Genomic DNA, 20,862 nt, shown 5'->3' with positions numbered 1-20,862 from the left:
CGCGTCATCTTTTCATTTACCCTCAACTGGTTTAAGAAGCCTTTTGAGAGTTTTGAGGGTAGATTTTGTTTATCTAAAGATACAGACTACAGTGAGATGCCAAATAGTGTCTTCTATGTACGAGTATGTACAAATGTACATGCTAAACGGCGAAGTCAGTTCCGAAAGCATTATCCTTACAACAATATATAACTATTATCACAGACAAAAGCCTCACTATACATTCTCTCACACATAACATTAGATAATTGGAACCAGGAAGCGGAAATGGGGAAGTTTCATGACATCCTGTTATAGTCCACTTCCGGTTAACTGATATGAGGCGCCAGCTGCCATTTACTGCAATGGCGTCATGATATTAGGGTCCTACATTTTGTCCAAGACAAAGACTGTGTTTACAAGCTTAGAAAATTGTTAGAGCGGTTTCGCTCTACGTTCGAAATGCTCTACATTTTTCGGATGCATAAAGTACCATACAAATAAATGAAATGAAATGAAATGAAATGAAATGAAATGAAATGAAATGAAATGAAATGAAATGAAATGAAATGAAATGAAATGAAATGAAATGAAATGAAATGAAATGAAATGAAATGAAATGAAATGAAATGAAATGAAATGAAATTTTTTATTCGTAACATACAGTTATAAGTCAGTAAATATGATAATTATTTATATTTGTTACAATTTGTATTGAATTAGCTAATTTATATATTTTAATATCATATTAGCGGTAAATTGAAAAAATCTTGATAATTATAAAAATTATTTTCTTCGAGCCACGACTTTAGCCTATATTTAAAAATTTGGGCGGATGCCGCATTTCTCACAGTGCCTGGCAATCGATTGTACACGGAAGGCCCTATGTAATATACGGAAATAGTTCTACGGCACGACTATGACGGATCATTTTTCCACGAATTCGGATCAGATTCCTATCGGACGTAGTGCAAAACTGCTCTTAGGTATATACACAAAAAATAGTTTCTAAGCGGAATATATTTTACAATAAAATTACTTAATTAAATATTTATTAGTTTGGTTAAATAAAGTACGTACCTACTTAATTTTTTTGGTGGCGGAGAGCAGAATCAACTCAAACGGACGTAATGAACGTTTGAGCTCAAAGTGACCACTAAGTGGTCCATCCGGTTACGAACGGACGGCCGCACCGGCGGACGAGTAAACGGAACAGGGTGGCTAGCCGAATGGCACAATCGCTCACGAAACGCTCACGAAACGAAGCGCTAGTAGATATCTATCTCTATCGCGCTTGCATATTGGCGCGACAGAGCCAGCGGCGTATCGCTTTCGTTTGGCGTCGGAGAAATGCCATTCGGCTACGGGGCCTGGTTCTAGGATTTAGAAAAATCCTGAAAAACGGATTTTTCTTTCAATCAAGGAATATTGGGTTATGACAGACTTAACTTTTTACACGCTGCCATCATATCTGGTAAATTCAGGACGAGATACTGCGCTTCAAATACAATCCTTCAAAGACGAAGCACTGTTACTTTGTTAGTTAAAGTAGCCCTTTGAAATGTTTAAATCTGACACCCACCCACGGGGACGACCCTATTAAACTTTCAGGTCTCACGACTAGATAAGGACTACATAGACGTAGACCTGCGTGATTGCGTATTTATGCAGATCTTGCTATTCCAAACTTTGATAACAATTTATTTACATTGTATCAATTCATCATCCTCCTTGCGTTATCCCAGTATTTGCCGCGGCTTATGGGAACCTGGGGTCTGTTGTGACAGCTAATCCCTAGATTTGGCGTAGGCACTAGTTATATCAATTATATCAATTCATTTACTTATAATATAAATGAATAAATATTATAGGATATCTTTGATTGAGGTACTTAAGCTCAAGAAGGCTTGTGTTTTAATGTGGGGGTACTCAGACAACGTATATAGCCTCAGGAACTGTTATCCGCCTGTCGCAGAAATAAATGTCCTTACCGGGATTTGAACCCATGAACCGTCGGCTTAACTGTCAGAGCCACTATCCACTATATGCCAGACCACACCGGTCGCCGTCGTAGTTTATATTATTACTACATCTCGCTAGCATCCATTTCCCTAATTATCTAACTTTCTTCTCTTTTTTTCCCGCACTATACTTAATACATTTTTACGGGGATACCCCCATTTGCCAGAATTTCATTTGCCATAATTTTATTTGCCATCCTATTCAACAATCATAATATTGTTTCTCATAACATCTTATGCCATAATCATTGTTTACTATATTAATCTAGTGCCAGAAACTTTGTTTCCCATAAAGTCAGTTTCCATAATGTCATTTGTCAGAATCATCGAAATCCGTAATTACCACATTCCATACCATCATTTGTCATACAAATTAGCGTCCAGAAAAGTCAATTTCCATAATGTGCTTTGGCAGAATCGAAAACTACTATAATAGGTACTAGAAGGACTAGAGAATGAAACTGCTATCAGAAAGTGGGTTAGGTTAGGTTAGAACTGTGACCCCCTGGAAAATGAAACTGCTATCAGAAAGTAGGTTAGGTTAGGTTAGAACTGTGAACCTCTGGAAAAGGAAACTGCTTGAAAAGTAGGTTAGGTTAGGTTAGAACTGTGACCTCCCGGAAAATGAAAATACTATCAGACAGTAGGTTAGGTTAGGTTAGAACTGCGACCCCCTGGAAAATGAAACTGCTATCAGAAAGTAGGTTAGGTTAGGTTAGAACTGTGACCCCTGGAGAATGAAACTGCTGGAAAAGTAGGTTAGGTTAGGTTAGAACTGTGACCCCTGGAAAATGAAACTGCTATCAGAAAGTAGGTTAGGTTAGGTAATAATATGGGCAACAATTAATATGGCAATAATTGCTTATGGCGTTTGAATATTCTATGAAACCATATTATTGCACTTAATAATATGGCTAACAAATAGTATGGCATTGTATGATTATGGAAGGTAATATTCGGATAAACAACGAGTATGTCATATGATTTTTATGGTAAACAAATCATTCGGACAAATGAAATTCAGGCAAGTGAGATTCGGGCAAATGAATATTATGTTAAATGACTGTCGGGCAAACAATAGACAACCATTTTTACGAAGTAGTTACAGTTTCCCTAGTATTGTATTATTTTATTCCCAAATTACTCATGTAAGTATGTACTCAATTTGATACCGTTTTACTATTTATAGTGGTCACTTAACACCTCGGCGGACACTAAACGCCTAAAGACGTAATCCCATTGTTCTTTTTATTGTGTCTGGAGTAGTGTCCTGCAAGGTGTTAAAATAGTAGCGAAAACAAGGCCCATCAAAATACCGATATATTCGTAAGCCCACATGGTAGTTGGCTCGAAGATAACAAAGCCTGCGACGCAATGCGGATTCCCCATCAGGCTCATTTCATACCCGGCTGCTTTTAAAACGTTCGTGTGGTTTGACTTGCGACATCGGTTTTTGATCGTTTTATTTCATTGCTTTGAATCATGAAATCAATCTTATGACCGCGGTTGAGCCAAATATTAGCTTTTGCTTAAGGTACAGCGGGGCAAATCTCGACTGGGGACAAATGTAACTGGTCCATTTTTCCATGTTTTACAAAGTTTGCATTATTAAATAGAGTGTCCACCGGTTATATATAGTAGGCTTGTTCAGTGGATACATGTAGAACTCAACATCATCAGTGTAATAATGGAAAAAATGGATTACCTTTCATTCAGGACTGCAGAGGATAGATATTTGGAAAACCGTAATGATACTCGTATAGGCAGCTAACGAGCCGCCCAAAGGGAAGCAATCATCGCTGCTCTTGGACATAAGCAACAAGCTAAGATAGAAACATAATCAAAGCTTTAATTTTCTGGCTTGTATCAACTACTAACTAATTACTTACTTAGAACGCTATCAGAAATTAAAATCTGCTCAGCTTACAAGCTTTTAGGCCATCTTAAGGTGGTGGTCAAATTTAATAATTCCTGTATGAAACATTCGCGAAAATGAAAATCCTAAAGTAGATAGATGCGCATATTTTTATTTAGTTATATTGTGTAATGACTTAATAAATGGATGTTGTTTTTTGTATGGAAAGCGAACCACGTTGCAACACCTTACGCCGTGTCTTGCGTGGGCGACGGTCGCGCGACCGTCGCGTCTCATCGCATCGTCTACTTCCATATCGATAAGGTTTGATTTCGTATGCGTCGCATCGCCGTCGCGCGACCATCGCGCGACCGTCGCCCACGCAAGTCACGGCGTTACACATACCGCAGCTTCGGGGGTATACATATTTACCTAGATTGCTTGTTTATGCAAGATGAAATAAAATGTATGCTATGTACATTATATTCGACTTACCTGAATGTAGTAGAAGTTCTTTAGTAGTAGTTGCTCACCTCACTTACACAGTTTTCCTACAGTCTTTTTCACAACAACATTGAATATTTATTTTTATTGACATCTATGATGTTGTTGAACATTTGAAGTGATGAGTGAGTGAGGTGAGTTTTTTTTTTAATTTCAGATATATCTTTGACACGCCAGCGAAAAAGGCGACTGTGTTGCAATAGGTAATGAGGTTGCACTATGAATGAAAGCCGGAAATTAAATAACAATACGAATCAAAATAGCGTTTTCATTAATTTTGCCTAATATTTTCGGTAGCTAAGATTATTGACGTCACTATGATTTCGGTATTTTTCAAATTTTTTTTTTTTTTCAAATTCATAGCTCATATAGTGCTTTTACTCATAATACACAGTAAAATATGTAATTGATTGATTGTCAACCCATGTATTAAGGTATGGGCCAACGGGCAACTTTTTACAAGCTTTTATTTAACTTGCCTTGTTAGTATGTTAGTTTGGGTCAAAACGTAGAAGCTAAATTTGACCCACTTCCCGGTTTCATGATTGATCTGAAATTTGCAGATCAATAAATTATCGTGACAATGCAATATTATGGTATCATGGAGCTGATCTGATGATGAACAGCATGGTATCATGGAGCTGATCGATAAAATGATGGAACTATTTGTAAGTGGTCATAGAAACTCTATTATGAAACGTCGTATCCCCATCGAGTAGGGGGTTTTTAGAAACGTCTCGGAAAGCAGCAGATGACTGTTGACAGAAAGTTACAGTCGGCGATAAAAGCTTGTTCCAAAAATGAAATTTTTGCAAAAAACTTAGCCCATATCCATACTAATATTATAAATGGGAAAGTGTGTGTGTCTGTTTGTTTGTCCGTCTTTCACGGCAAAACGGAGCGACGAATCGACGTGATTTTTTAGGTGGAGATAGTTGAAGGGATGGAGAGTGACATAGGCTACTTTTTGTCTCTTTCTAACGCGAGCGAAGCCGCGGGCAAAAGCTAGTACCAAATAAAAGTTGCCGACGACAAAGTTGCCCGTGGGCGCATACGCATACCCTAAAGTAGAAAAATTCTAATTGTAATCCCGTTTCTGCGACTGTTTATAAACAGGCTGCAAAACCAACTATATAAGGTACAATAATAAGTTACCTATACCTAATTACCTATTAGTTGTATTGAAGTGCAAAAATAGTGCACAACACAACGACGTGCCAAACGACAACTAATTTTATTGGGGTCACTATGCGTGCGTAAGCGCATGATGCTATTATTAGCCCTAGAGATTCAATTGATTAAATAAGATTTATTATTTAGTGGAGTAGAATAATAAACAAGCATACCACCCGTCTTAAGCAGTCACTGTAGCTTACTGACATATGCAACTCCACAGCCAACCCTTCAAAAACTTGTTTCATTCCTTTTTAAAGGTCCCATATTTTTTACCCATAACTACCTATAGTTTCTTTTTTTTACACACCTATTAACAGTTTCGTTTAGGTTAATTTAATTAATGGCATAATATTGTTAAAACTATACAGAGCGTAACAGTTAAACTATAAATTATGAAAGTTGCTTTGAAAGCGGAGAAAATTCTTGTAGTTTCCTTGAAACTCATCTTCATCGCAAGTATTCAGAAAATTAAATTATCAAAGTTTTTCTAGAGCAAAATTGCGCCTGCACCTGTTACTCTAAAATAATATAGAATTCATTGCTGCTATTATAAATACTTTGGAATATTAAACACTAATATTTTAGTGCTCACGTTGGCGGGAAAGGCCGTGACAGCTGATGACACTGACGCCATCTTGGATGGGGCTTTGAAAGTGCTGTCATAACAATCTCCAGCCAAATTAATTACCGGTTTTATTTTGTTTACATTACACGTCGCATGTTATAAAAATAAATGAACCAACTGTCGCGAATGTGAATATCCGCTAGATTATTTTAGCTTGAATACAATCTGTACGCCCAGTGAAATAAAGAATAAAAATCACTTACCTTGTTATTACCGAAAATGGCAATGAGAACTCGCGCACAAACTTTTTCACTGCACTGAAACTTTTCCCGTGTTTTTTTTTAAACCATGGATGCGCGTCATTTGGCCAACTCACCGGATTTCTGTGGTGTTTCGGGCAAGGGCTGCGGCGCGGGCTCCCTGCGGAGCTGTAGGGCGAACTCGGTGCCGACCTCCTCGGACCGGGGGCACGGCACGTACGCGTACTGCTTTTTGGTCGGCGCCGGGGCGGGCGCGACGCGGTGTTTGCCGCGCTCGGCCATGCGGCGTCTGACGGAGCGGCACTGCCGCAGACCGGCTCTTATCGATAAAGGAACTTTTTGGGCCCGTTTTGGCGGTTAGGGGTTAGGGTCATTTTTGTTTGTTTTGTCGCATCGGAGCGGAAACGATTTTACTTTATAATATTTCATTAATTACAGTTCCATATTACTTTCTCCTTGTTCATTCTTTTCTTTTGTTTGGGATACAAATAATAATAACACGTCGTGTTTAACTGCGATCAAACTTTTTAGCTTTTTTTCTAATAGGTAGTTTACAACTGAAAAGTAAAACTTTCACATAATACTTGAATTTATTTTAGGATTAACAGTTGCTCAGAAAAGTCTAGTATAAAAAACCTTACCTACTATCCTCAGACAGTTTTTAAGTAGGTAAAATTAGAAATAGCATAGGTACAAGAACTATAGTTTTTTTTTCAGACCACTTGTTATGAGATATATTTTATTTTTACCTTGCTTGGTTTAGAACTGTGTACCTAAGTAAGTATTTATATTTCTGTACAATTGTGATCATTACCACTTTGTATGGAATATATTTTATTTTTACCTTGCTTGGTTTATAACTGTGTAAGTATTTATATTTCTGTACAATTATGAATTGTTTTTTAGAAAACATACCATCGTCTATATTTATCGTAAAGTATAACCTATGTTCCTCTAGGTTTGGATTTTATTGATCCTTTATTGATCCAAACTGAATTTGACTCTTATTAGTGTATTTTTAACCAATTGTGAGTTAGTTAAAATGCTCTTGTAACGATTAAAAACGTAACGAAAAAGCCAGTAGGTACCGCGAGCAAAAAAACTAAACGTATCGTATGAAACTCTTATCTAACTATCTCCATGCAATATACTCTGAATGAACACAAAAACAAATGAACTATTTGAATTTAGAACACCTCAATTCAAGTTGAAGTGACTTTTTAAAGTTTTTTTTTAGTTATTGCGGTGCTGTGGCGGTATCGCCAGCACTGGCTGTTTGCGCGCGCATTGCCCGTGCCGGGTCGCAGCATCACGGTCGATAGGTATCCCGGACTATTGCGGAAAATTTAAACAATGGAAACTATTTAAAAAAAAATGAAAAAAACTTCACCGATCATCTCTTTCCTATCGACCTAAAAGTTCGAAAAATCCTCTAATCACAATCAGTTTGTGTTAATAAACAACAAAAACTTAAAGTATAGACGAATATTTAATACAAAGAAATCATAATACAAGTTTAATAACGAAATAGCGATGCTTAAGAATAGCAAGTTTCATTGAATTAAACAGAGCGAACGTGAAGCGGCAGGCAAACAAAGGTAGTGAATTATTTATAAGGCTGGATGCTGCGGTATCCACGCACCTCCGAACTACTACAAGCTTATCAACCCGTGTATGAGCTTTCAAAGCTCTTGTAGCTATTAAATCAAGTTTTAATTTCTCTGACATGTAACAAAGAAGATGCTGACGACATCTAGTGTGTTATGAATGCTGCATAAGGTAACAAAATTCTGACTTTCACAAAATAAGTTCTAGTTTGCGCAAAGATTCGATACCCGGGAGACTAGTAACCTGAAGAACTGGTAGACAATATGTTAAGAGAGTTATACATTTCACTAATGATGTCCTTGCTATTGTTTCATAATTTTCACTACAGTGAAAACTCGCGAAAAGTATAGGTACCTGAGAAATTCTGACGTCTCTATCCTCAGAAATATCATCAAGATATTTTGCCACATAGATTGTAAATATTTAGGTTGGTAATTCATGTCAATAGTTTTCTTGTTAAATTGAGGACGACAATGACACTAACATATTCCATCCATTTCGTAAATATAATTTATTATTTACTTAAATTACAATTTTAGAATCGGGCGGTGTGTGAGCGCTACTTTATCAACGCTTAAACCATAGCGTCCTTTTCTGACTATTAAACTTTGTTAAGGTTTGATGTTGTTTTGATACGGCCTTAGTGTTTTTAGTTTCTGTGTGCAAGTCACACTTCATATCATATCAGATTTAAAATTATCTAGTGATTCAGATAGTTCAAAAATTAGTACCGCCAAGTTCGAAGTTGTCGACTTGTTGTTGCGAAAACCATGTTGTTGAGAAATAAGGTAAGGCTTTAGATGACTGATGAAAATGTAATATGTAGTTGTCTACGTGATAAAAACAGCGACCGTCAAAGTAATTGCGTGACGGCTATTTTGTCACGTGGATAAAGTCATTTATTTATTCGTACACTTGCAGGCCATAATTCGTTACGAAAATCTAGGTAGATCCGGAAGGTTACCCCTTAAACGTAGTAGGTAATTATTTCCCATTTTAGGAATATACACACATTTTTCGGTATTACTAACGTTTTATTTTTTCATAATTTTATTTGCCACCATATTATCATAATATTATAAACTGAAATAAATAACAAAGCTGGAAAAATCGCGACGGATACCACCCCATTTGCCAGAATTTCATTTGCCATAATTTTATTTGCCACCATATTCAACAATCATAATATTGTTTCTCATAACATCTTATTCCATAATCATTGTTTACTATATTAATCAAGTGCCAGAAACTTTGTTTCCCATAAAGTCAGTTTCCATAATGTCATTTGTCAGAATCATCGAAATCAGTAATTACCACATTCCATACCATCATTTGTCATCCAAATTAGCGACCAGAAAAGTCAATTTCCATAATGTGATTTGGCAGAATCATCAATATGAATCATAAATTCGTAATTATCACAGAGACGACACTACTAGAAGCACTAGAGAATGAAACTGCTATCAGAAAGTAGGTTAGGTTAGGTAGGAACTGTGACCCCTGGAAAATAAAACTGCTATCAGAAAGTAGGTTAGGTTAGAACTGTGACCCCCTGGAAAATGAAACTGCTTGAAAAGTAGGTTAGGTTAGGTTAGAACTGTGACCCCCTGGAAAATGAAACTGCTATCAGAAAGTAGGTTAGGTTAGGTTAGAACTGTGACCCCTGGAAAATGAAACTGCTTGAAAAGTAGGTTAGGTTAGGTTAGAACTGTGACCCCCTGGAAAATGAAACTGCTTGAAAAGTAGGTTAGGTTAGGTTAGAACTGTGACCCCTGGAAAATGAAACTGCTATCAGAAAGTAGGTTAGGTTAGAACTGTGACCCCCTGGAAAATGAAACTGCTTGAAAAGTAGGTTAGGTTAGGTTAGAACTGTGACCCCTGGAAAATGAAACTGCTATCAAAAAGTAGGTTAGGTAATAATATGGGCAACAATTAATATGGCAATAATTGCTTATGGCGTTTGAATATTATATTAAACCATATTATTGCACTTAATAATATGGCTAACAAATAGTATGGCATTGTATGATTATGGAAGGTAATGTTCGGATAAACAACCAGTATGTCATACAATTTTTATGGTAAACAAATCATTCGGGCAAATGAAATTCAGGCAAGTTAGATTCGGGCATATGAATATTATGTTAAATGACTGTCGGGCAAACAATAGACAACCAACAAAAATATTTCCTTCCAAGGCTTAGGTCTCGTAAATATATCAATTTGCGACCGAACGTGGAATCGTCGACAGGAATATGTTATTTTCTTCTATTTCCCATCAGGCCCCGTAGCCGAATTTACGACAGGAATATGTTATTTTGAGCGATTTCTATTTCCCATCAGCTACTATAAATAGAAAGGTTTAGGGATTTACTCGTATCTGGCAGCAGTATTATTGCCACAGAGTGGCACAGGAACTCAGTTCACGCCTTTTATGGATTAGGTATTATCAGAGGGTCTAGCCAAGAATCAAATCGCATTGGCAATTTGGCAGTGAATGAAATGGTGACCTCTCTCTATCAATCTTTTAAATTAATGTGGCATTTATTCATGGCATGATAGTATTGTTCACTATCGCGTAAGTTATTGTCATTTTAGCACATAGGGCTTCCTTAGTTTTGCAATTAAGCATGATCATTACGGATGGAAACCGAGAATCCACTTTTGGTAAACATACGTACCTACTTAGTTAAACCTACTTAAACCCCTCTTTGACTTTACACCTATGGAATAGATTAAATATACTACTTTTTTTATTTAAACGTTTCCTAAAAGGACATGTATTTTTACAAGCCTTATAACAAACAGATTTCAATTAGGTATTCATATTCAGCATTCCAAAAACTGTTTTACAATGATACTATTCCCACAGCCTTTTCCATAAATAAAACCTATCAAGCCCGGTTCCATATCGCCAAAATCTCCATTTCGACTGCCTCTCCCATCACACACCTTACTTTAAACCGACCATATTTGTACTACAGCAAAACTTAAAATCGAACAGTAGCTACAGAGAAGATAGGACGTAGGGGTAGAAAAAGTTGAAAGTTGATTTGTCCGAACACTAATTGGGACTGCACGGAGAGTACGGGATTGCGACAAAAAGACAGAAATGTTTGGCACGGGTTTGTTTTACTCAGCTGAGACTTTTGCAGGCAAAGCCTTTCTTTGCGTTCGCCGCTTTTTGATGTTCGATTGGATTTCTAAGGCAATTATATCGCAACACAGGCCCTGTAAATAGCCAAGCGTTGTTGTTCCGTGTAGTTTCGTAGTTTTGTCTCCCTATACCTCTTCCATAATATAGGCCCGACAGAGCCAATTTAGTATCGTTTGTCAGGACGCTTCCTTCCTTGTTCCTTAACGCTTGAACAAGTATACGTCTAGCTAGAGACCTTGGTGTGCCCTGTAGCAATGCACCATTTCAGCGCCAAGAGTTGATTTCCCAAAATTTTAATTCCCCGTCTTTTCTGACTGCCAAGTAGGATGTGTTTCAGTACAGTTTGCTATTAACTAAAATTTTTTCTAAGTAAAAACTATTCAGCCAGTGTTTTGTTGAAGATATTGGGTATTGGCTCAGGTAATCCCCTTCAGGTCATAAGTGTCATAACAAAAATTCCTTGCAAATGATGAACCTTTAATCTGTTAATAATGAATACATGATACGTTAGTAAGAAAAACCTACCCCAATGATTATACGAAGAGAAAAAGTATTGTCACAAACACTGCATAAAGTTTCACGACTTTATTGTCGGTAAATTACAAATATTTGGTTAAGTTGGTGACATGATGATGATGCGTGATCCGGCTCAGCAGAAGTGCATATCCGTGAAGTGTTTCTTGTTTTTGAACATCTGGCCAAAGGACCCGTAGTTTTCTTTCTTCTCCTCCTTCTTCGGAGCGGGGGAGGCGAAAGGCTTTCTGAAATGACAAGGAAAAATTGAGTAAAGAAGCTCGTTGTGCTAAAAAAAGAAAGGAGGAAGGAATGGTACCACAGATCCAAAATCTTTTTTTTTCGTGGATAAATGCAAGATCCCGAGATAGACCGAGAACGAGTGTGGAACTTCTCGTCTCATCTCTCCGTTTCCTCTTGTAGAGAAGAGTCTTACTTCGAGAGTGCAGAGCCAACAAAAGATAACTCACGCTAGAACGGTTTGGGTCAGGGCCAGAAGAGGAGATCTGTCATCACGTGATACATTCTACTAAAAACAAAAGTGTTTGGGTGCCTCAGCCCGGACCCAGGCCATTCTAACGTGAGGTGCGAGTGGGGAGCTAAGGCGTTAATTGAATGTTTGTGAGAAGAACTTCAGATACTCACTTCATGGGACCAGTGACATCCAAGTGTTTACACGCGTAGTTAGCCTTGGTGGCAGTCTTGCATTCGTCGCCGCGGGCCATGCTAGCAGCGATCTCTTTCTGTCGTTGTGTAGCGGGAGCCGGTGGAAGCGAGATGGTTGATGAGGGGCGGCCGGTGGGGCAGGGGAGCTAAGGCACGTGCTGGATGTGGGTGAGCACCGCGTGTTCCAGGCGGTTGCCGGTGTTCGCTCGACGGCTACCCTTGCGGGTACACAGGTTTTTAGCAAGCCTGGAATTAAATAAAAGATTTCGATTTAGCCAACTCATCTAAATAATACTTTATGGTAACAGTGAAAAGTCAAACGGTCGGTATTCCTTCATTATATAGCTGGAATAGGTGCAGTCTATGTAATCTATTGCCAAGTAGTGGACGGTACTGATGATATCTACTCGACACTAGTTGTCAACTGTAAAATATTAATGGTTTTCATACGAAAACGAATGTATGGCATGCACATCATTTTCGCTTAGTTCGCTATCGCAAGTCTGTCCGTTATTTTAAATATCGAATACTTGCAATAATTATAATGGTCCTCCAAACCGTATAAAGTATGTATAAATAAATATTATAGGACATTCTTACACAGATATTATTCTTTATTTACATGAACATATTTACATAATTATATAAGTTATTACACAGATTGATATATAAATACATATATATAAATACATATCATTGCTATCATAGTATTGAATATTATATTTTATCAACTAAAATCCTCTACTAGGATCGGTTCAGGATATACCAAAATTTACCTGGACATTTAACATAATCTTTAATTCATATAACTCGTTCTATTCGATAAACAATCCCATTAAAATAGTACCGCTTTTGAAACAACTTAAGTAAATATAGGATCGATGGCGACTCGAGTTGTTTTCTAAATTAGAAATTTGATGTTTATGTAGGTTTACTATAAATCCAAGTTTTCGGATTTGCATACAAACCGGACTGATGGGCTGATGCAACTATTTGCATATTCTCATCAGAATGGAACCTGTTCCTCGTGTCCCGACAACAGAGTTATCTTGCATACCTACTTTGTTTAAGGTGCAGTTAGAGATATTAATTAGGTAGGTACCTACCGATGGTGCAATGACATCTCAATGCCGAGATCAGGCAGTAACAAAGAATCACGGAAACAACTGCTTTAAAGAAGTACGTTTTACTTTTTGCAAATGTGCCTATTTAGAAAATTATTATCAGTAAACTGATAATAATCCACAGTTTATTTTACAGCCAATGAACGTATCAATCACTATAAATCGTAACCGACAAAATTGACAAACAGATGCAAGGTATTTTCGCGCGAGGCTTACGGTAGCTCCAAGAAATGCAATTTTTTATGGTAAAACCTATAAGTAAATAGGTACAGCTAATTGTACATATCATTTTTTATTGGAAGCAATTCATATGTGCCGACAATATTAAAAGGGCTAAATTTAATATCTGTCATAACGTTGACCAACTGGTCGAAAGTTTGGGAAACTATAGATTTACCTGCTATATCTACATAATTGTTTCAAAAACCTGCATTTCCTGCTACTCGCTAAGCGTGACTTACCCATACGGATGACGATAATGGAATTTAAGAATGATTCATTTCCTGAGTTTCTTTGGTTACAGATATTTTCCCGATATACATTTTCCTTAATAATAGCAGTATTCTGCAACATATGAGACACCTAGTGTAGATAGCTAAAATCTTGAAGAAACCGAACTTATCCCAATAGGGTCTAGTTTACCCTCTGGGTTGGATGGTCAGAAGCTTTCGTAAAGACGAATGTCTACGCCAAATCCTGGGATAAGTTCTCTATGTTCTCATAAACCGTAAATGTTATGAATCAAACTGCCAGCAGAGTTAGCACATGATTGCAGTGAGAGTATGTCGCCGCGAGATAGACTACCTGTCCTTATGTCATTGATACAGTTAGAAGAAGACGTGTGATCTATCTCGCGGCGACATACTCTCGCGGTAATCATGTGCTAGGCCTACAGAATAAATAAATTAGATGAAGAATAGTGCTATCACATTATAATGATGTCGATAATAACAAACTTTTTAATTGATACCAATAAAGTCATGTTTAAATGAAGGTTTCTTCCGCCCGTTCCGTTTCCATCCATTATCAAGGGAAACAACCTTCGACGTCAATAGTCCTTAAATAATATTGAATATATTAATGAAATTAATAGAAAAACAAGAGCACGCATGAGACGCCTGATAGTAGCACATTTAAATGGATGGTGACTCAACCGGTTCCGTGGGTTCGGAGTGGTGTGGCACCACTCTGGTTGTATTGTGTAATTCATTGATACCTACCTACTATAAGTAAAGTAAAAGTAAAGTAAATATAAAGTAATAGTACATTACATCACAGGCCGGGAAAATGAGGATTTCCGGCCAAGTGGGTATATACGGATAGGGATACGAGGCCGGGAATCTGTTTTCACGCCGAGGCATGTATAGTGCTTTTCTCAAACATACAATGAAATAAAAAAAATGCTCTAAAGGACAATATTTTATAAAAAAAAGTTACTTTGCAGGCCTAGGCCTAAAAAATAATATGAAATCCCTTTAAAGTCCTCTCGAGTTGTTGCGCCCAAAAAGCGATACTTCCCAGCCCATTTTAAGGAACGTAAAGACAATATTTCATTGCATGTTTGAGAAAAAGTGTATTACAGTGTATGACAATTGGCAATTACAATTAACATAAAGTAAATAAGCAGTACTCTAATAACATGATTGCAAAGATGTACAGAGGTTCCTACGAGGTACGAGTAGATAGAGGTTTCTTAAGTAAGTATTAAGAGCAAAAGGGGAACTTTTTTCTGGGAATAGGTAAACAAAATGTAGTTTGAAATTGTTCACTATTAAATTAGCAAGATCTGGGATTTAGCAACAAAACATCGCGTAGTCATATGGTTTTGATACGACTAGCCTTTTCAATATGGTTTTGACACGACGAACCTTTTCATATATTGTTGTACATACTTATTAGATTTTGATTATTTGTATTCTTGTTGCTCTAATAAAGGACACCTCGGCGGCTTTGGCTACGATAGATAATTAACAAGTAGGTAAATAAATATCTGACTTGACTTGTGTATATATGTCGCAGGGAAATGGCCAAAACAGAGATTTCATCAAATCACTAAGGGATATGATCAAATCACGCAGGATGTCAAAATGGCGAATCCATTTTATCATTTCTCTAGAAAATTTCAGTCATTTGACTAAATCCCTTACTCTGTTTAGTGAAATCATAAAATCGACCAATAGACACGCCACGTTTTGTCATTTCACTAGATTTGTTTAGGGATACGATAAAATCCCTGAACCACGTCAGTAAGTTGACGAAACGAGCTTATAAAGTCAACTAGTTTTATCATTTCGCTAAACAAGTTCAGTGAAAAGACAAAATGTTTTAATAAATATGAAAATAATTTAAAATGAAACATTTTAGCTTTGTTTCTTCATTTATTCTATTTTCTTTTTCTTATTTATAGAAAACCAAAAACTCTTAAAAACGGATTCAATTTTACCATTTCACTAATCTAGTTAAGGATTCAATCAAATCAAGTGACAAAGGCAAGAGTGTAATAAATCTAATTGGATATATTAGATTCTTGGCTTTGTCATTTCACAAAACCAGTTCAGACATTTGATCGAATCACCAGTTGAGACTTTATCATTTCCCTAAATTTGTTTAGGGAAATGTTAAAACTAGTTGACTTTTTAAATTCGTTTCATCAACTCACTGTCGTGGTTCAGGGATTTTATCAAATCCCTAAACAAATCTAGTGAAATGACAAAACGTGGCGTGTCTATTGGCCGATTTTGTGATCTCACTAAACAGGGTCAGGGATTTAGTCAAATGACTGAATTTTTTTAGAGAAATGATGAAATGGATTCGCCATTTTGACATCCTGCGTGATTTGATCAAATCCCTTAGAGATTTGATCAAATCTCTGTTTTGGCCATTTCCCTGCGACGGTGTTTCCGGTATCACTCAAAACCTCAGACACCCCAAATGATTTTTATTTTTTTAAATTCATCTAGAGTATTCATCTTTTAATCTGATCGTTACTTTTTTTAAATTGAATTTTTAATTTTCTGTACAGCTCTACTTGACTTTTAGCTCTACACTCAATAAAATAATTGCTAACTACCATAATAAACCATAACACTATTTATTTGTGTACGTTACTGCAACGACATAAGGTTTACCAATAGACAGCTAAGATGTCACTGTAAAACACTTTAAAGCTTTGTCACTGTAAACCTCAAATTGGACAGGTAATCGCAGTAAGCAAATAAACTCAATATTCAAAATGACAAGGTTGTAATTAGGTACGAGTTCAATTTGTTATGACTTATGATTAAACATTAAGATTAAACTGACAAACAACGACAAACTAGTAGCGGAAAAAATAATCGTCCAAGTAACCGGCCAGTATTAATACCCCTAAATACTGAAAAAAGGTAAACAACCTCTAGCAATGCGATATACACAATGTTGTATTACGAGTACAATAGAATGGGCACGTAAAAAATAATTAATAATACTAATTTAAATAAAAATATTACCCCCATCAAGATATAGCTCAATCGATTCTACTCTCGATTCTGAACAAACTGTTTTCAGGTTTTTAGTGTTAAGTGAAACACGGTGTATATGTATAGGGAATTTGTAACACAAAATACTTTAGGAGAGGCCTTATCTAAACCGCTTATAAACGTCAATATCATATCATTTCAAAATCAACTGTGGATATTATTACAATGAGATTCTATCGATATTACATTGCTTCGATCAACTGTGGATACAGCACTGATCCTAAGGATCAAGGATGGATTTGGAAAGAGGAATCACCAAGATTTTTGATGTAAATTATTAGAACCTAAACTGAACCAAAAAGACTTCGCCAACGGTGAAGCTGTACTAGGTAATTATCTTCTTTTATTTTTATAAAAAAAATTCAATTTTTGATATGGTGAATGGAAGATATAATATTTTACGTTAGGATAAATAAGTAGGTGGGTAGTGTTTGTAGGACTTTTGTAGCCTAACTGTCCATATTTTCTCTTGTTTAGCATTGGCAAAGTTTAGGAAAATAGGAAACAATGAATCCACTTGTTGCAATGGCGCTTGGCACACACCATCAATACTTGTGCCAAATGAGGCTGTACTTGTATCACACATACGGAATTACCGAAGATTTAAGGTATTTATTTAGGTAAGAATTATTATTTATTTAGTGGTAGGTATTTAGCAACAAATACAACCATCAAATTAAGTATTTTCGTTAGCAGGTAAGTACAATAATCTGTGTAAGATGTTATTTTTCGAAAATGTACGAGGATAGGTAGAAGTAGTTTAAAAACCTACGAAGCACATTTTATGTGATATTGTTTTATTGAAAGAGGGCAAGAGCGTCTTCGGTTCGGCTTCGGACGCAGATGAACCAACTTCAAGGAATCAATTATCCATTGTGTTTTTTATTATCTCTCGTTTCACGGAGGCCAAGATTCACTTTGGATCATTGAGCCAAAATAGTTTTTGGTTAGTTTTTAATTATACAACACACATTGTACACATCTTTAGTAAGAAATACAAGTAGGTAGATTACACTTGTACCTACTTCAAAAGGAAAAACCATTTGGCAGTTAAGCAACATTTCTGAAATGAAATACTTAAAAATTAAAGAGAAATCATTATAATATTTTAAAGTATGTTAAAAGCTGTTACAAAGATTTCATTTTCACCATAAAGGAATATCGAGTTTGCATAAAACCTTCACAAAAGTCTATCCTTAAAATCAAGTAAATACTTATATAGGCTTATATGTAGGTATTTATTTAACACTATTTCTATATTTTACTAACCTTGGGAGAAATTTGTCGGTGATCGCGAACTTTCTCTTCGATCTTGTCATTGACACATACAATTTGTATAAAAGTAATAAAAGAAATTCCGAAAGAAACAATTTAGATGGCCGATTGGGGAAACGACGTGGGTCAAACTGTCGCGGCGGCGTCCGCGCCGGTATATATATATATGTGCGGGCACCGGTTCCTCACGTGACGTCACTGCGGTATAAACAACGTGATTGAATTAGTTAAGTATTTATTTTCTGAGTTTTTTCCCAGTTTTTATTTTTCCAATATTTTACTATTTTCCTTTCGTTGTTAAATTCTCTGGGACTCGGGGTAGTCCCCGAAAATAGATATTTCTACCACTAATATTTTTAGAACAGCAGCTAACTAGATATGGTCGGCTAAAGTTAGGGTAGCTAAAATGGGTGGTTGTAAGGAACCTTCGGATGACACCGATCTCCAGCAATTCGACTGCTCCATCACTTTGCATTGACCACGGTGAGTCATAATTGTTGATAATGTTGATACCTACTACCAAATCACGCAGATATCAAGCAAACCAGTGTAAGTCTGGCCCTGAATTGGCATGTTTCTTACTAATATAGAGGTCGAACTTATTTGACTACAAGCCCGTAGTATCCTCCGATCTCCAAGAGTCTTACTTAACCTAGCTCCAATGCGACCTGTTTGAATTTTGCGGTAAACACCCATAATGTACGTGAGTATAGTCACGTCTTTTAAGCTTTGTTTAAGCTTCCTTGTTGACAACAAGCCACATGTGCCACAAGTCCCACAACCTTCAGAGCAGAAAGTTTCATAAGAAAGATTGGGTAAATCGTGAGTTTGGTGGATTTTTAGGAAAGATTGGGTAAATCGGGAGTTTGGTGGGACATTGCGTAACCATGAGATATTTTATTGCAATTCGCATTAAATTAGGAAACTCTTTTCTTTAACAACAGTTCTTCTTTCTGTTACCGTTGCCTCATATTTAACACTTTTAAATTAATCATATTTGACCTATATTTTACCCATCACAATATTTCCTGTCACTTTCTTACCCCTATGTCCAAAGGAGATGTAAAGCCAGACAAGTTCAATGTCTTTCAATTGTCCATCTCCGTACAAAAATCAGGTTTCAATGCGTTCTCTTGGCAACAGTACCAGTATGGTAATTCAGAACATTTTTCCGGTCGACCATCTCACTCCAGACTGGATTTAACCCAATTTAAACTCAATTTTGTGTCTTCTGCGATAAAGATGAGTGTTACATGATATATCTTTAAAGCTAAGTACTATCATGATCACCAACCCACGTGGAGAATAAGCACTAATAGTAAATAGACTTGGTCTACTACTAGTTCTGCAGGATTTGGAGACAAGCTATTTTTACTTTCTGGTTTGAACTGGTTTTGAAATTATGCAATCTAGACTCATCCGCTTAATTGTTGATAGTCACGCTTTTATATCGTGATCTAGTCGGCTAGTTCTATTTTATGCCTATTTTTGAAAATGTCAAACTAGTCACCGTAGGTATAAGTTAGACATGTAAGTAGCAATTAAAATTTAGCCATAGAATTTTGGATGATATCATATAGTTGGCAAACTAGGTACAAATGAAACTGCACTTAACTGCATGGTCACGATTAGGGAATGCAATCTCGTTCTCGCGAGATCTCTTTTGTACGAAATCTCGGTCATTTTTAGCGAGATTGATCTCGGCCGAAAAATCGACGAGATCTCGCGAGATCAACGAGATTGAACTCAAGCCTAAACCGTCGTATTCGAAGCGCGCGAACTGACTAGACACGTTTCGTTCGCAAGTTGTAAGTGATTTATATGGTTTATTTATATCATTTGACTGAACTCGCCAACTCCTCAACTCAGTAGAGATCTAGAGGTTCAACTCTCTTATTTCGCTCAGTAATTCACCTATCTCAGTCAAATGTTCGGAATGACGAATGATAGATTCAGACCGTTTCGAAAGAATTCGGAGGTCAGAGCCAGGGCAATTTGCGTGATTCGCCATAATGGTATTACACTTATGGCTGTGTGTATATAACCATCTATCTTACAAATTTTGGTGCACAGAGTTTTGTGGGATGTCGAGAAATCAGAAGCCTAACGTTTGTCATTTGTTAGGCAACCAATAACAATTTCTATTTTACACTAAAAAAATCAAATTATTTTATTATATTTTTTTTTATTTTTTTTTAAATAGTCACACTAGTATATATAATATGTTATTATTATATATCTTTTGACGACCGGTCTGGCCTAGCACGCAGTGACCCTGCCTGCTACGCCGCGGTGCCGGGTTCGAATCCCGGTAAGGGATTTTATTTGTGTGATGAACACAGTTCCTGAGTCATGGATGTTTTCTATGTATCTAAGTATTTGTATATTATGTATATCGTTGTTTTAACGTGGGAGTCAGTCAATCTGTGTAAGGAAAGTCCTATAATATTTATAAAATAATACTTATATCTGTTTTTGTTTTTCATTTCTATTTTAGTTTCATATTTAACTGTCGGGTTTAAGAAGCGTATTGTATTGGTAGTCTAATATTTTTTTGTAATTGATTAGTAGTCAACTAGTCATAATAGGGTATAGCTAATGATTTTATGTGGGTCTATTTAATGATGGTAGGGATAACCTT

The 20,862-nt window shown here is 36.5% G+C and overlaps 2 protein-coding genes across 2 annotated transcripts in view; one reads left to right on the top strand and one right to left on the bottom strand.

The window, feature by feature from the left end:
* Positions 1–6,642, bottom strand: part of LOC125229828 — a 184,220-nt gene extending 177,578 nt beyond the window's left edge. Inside the window, exon 1 of the mRNA XM_048134769.1 lies at positions 6,477–6,642. Within this exon, the coding sequence (XP_047990726.1) occupies positions 6,477–6,642 (166 nt within the window). The remainder of the gene's footprint in view (positions 1–6,476) is intronic.
* The window catches only part of LOC125229619 (methionine synthase reductase), a 309,939-nt gene that overhangs the window by 187,587 nt on the left and 101,490 nt on the right, over positions 1–20,862 (top strand). The window lies entirely within an intron of this gene.

This window comes from Leguminivora glycinivorella, chromosome 9 (assembly GCF_023078275.1).
Source record: "Leguminivora glycinivorella isolate SPB_JAAS2020 chromosome 9, LegGlyc_1.1, whole genome shotgun sequence".
NCBI classification, from domain to species: domain Eukaryota; kingdom Metazoa; phylum Arthropoda; class Insecta; order Lepidoptera; family Tortricidae; genus Leguminivora; species Leguminivora glycinivorella.
Note: the sequence above shows the minus strand (reverse complement) of the source record. Positions and strands in the feature narration are given on the sequence as shown.